Source organism: Myotis brandtii, unplaced genomic scaffold (assembly GCF_000412655.1).
Source record: "Myotis brandtii unplaced genomic scaffold, ASM41265v1 scaffold79, whole genome shotgun sequence".
Taxonomy (NCBI): domain Eukaryota; kingdom Metazoa; phylum Chordata; class Mammalia; order Chiroptera; family Vespertilionidae; genus Myotis; species Myotis brandtii.
In genome coordinates, this window is record NW_005371173.1 from 7,355,551 (window position 1) to 7,356,446 (window position 896).

At 42.0% G+C, this 896-nt stretch overlaps 1 protein-coding gene across 1 annotated transcript; it reads right to left on the minus strand.

Moving 5' to 3' along the window:
* Nucleotides 1-64: 64 nt before the first annotated feature.
* LOC102247230 (cytochrome c-like) lies at nt 65-474 on the minus strand. Its single transcript, XM_005883500.2, has one exon. The coding sequence runs from the start codon at nt 424-426 to the stop codon at nt 94-96; it is 333 nt and encodes a 110-aa protein (XP_005883562.1). The 5' UTR covers nt 427-474; the 3' UTR covers nt 65-93.
* Between the last annotated feature and the right edge of the window lie 422 nt (nt 475-896).

An 896-nucleotide genomic window follows, 5' to 3' on the forward strand; every position in this document is an offset into this window, starting at 1 on the left:
TGATCTGAATTCTGGTGTATGAGATCAATTTAAATATGGTACACATAAAAAAAGTCATGAGACATTTGTAATAAATAAGGCAGTGGCCAACTATTACTCATTAGTAGCTTTTTTGAGATAAGCTATCAAGTCTGCCCTCTCTGCACTCTTCTTAATGCCAGCGAAGATCATTTTTGTTCCAGGGATGTACTTCTTGGAATTCTCCAAATACTCCATCAGTGTAGCCTCACCCCAGGTGATACCTTTGTTCTTGTTGGCATCCGTGTAAGAAAATCCAGGGGCCTGACCTGTCTTTCGCCCAAAGAGACCATGGAGATTTGGCCCAGTCTTGTGCTTGCCTCCCTTTTCCACAGTATGGCACTGGGCACACTTCTGAACAAAAATCTTCTTGCCCTTCTCAACATCACCCATTTTTAAATCGCTCATTAGTCGCGCGCGACACGGAGATGCCCACTCGCGAGCCGGACGTCCCACTCTCTCTCTACACCTACTTTTACCCATCCTTAATTATGGAAAGGCAAAAGGCCAAAATAGTGAAGACAAAACTTTTGGAGAAGTTGCACTATTAGAAATAAAGTCTTATTAAAGCACAATCACTATATTCAATTTTATTTCATGTGCTTTCAGCTGTTTTGCCACAGAGGTTCCACAGCAATGCAATGCAGGAAAGGAGGCTCCTCCATGATAAATTATGCTGAAGTAAATAATTATCAGTCTGGGAAAACTATGTACTTCTGTATCTCTCATAAGCCACATGTAAAAGTCCATTCCAGATAGATTATAGACCTAAATTTCAATAATCCTATATAATAAAAAGCTAATATGCAAATTGTCCCCTCGACTGGGAGTTCGACCAGTGGAGGGCCAACCAACTGCCTGCGGCCCCTCCCCCAAAC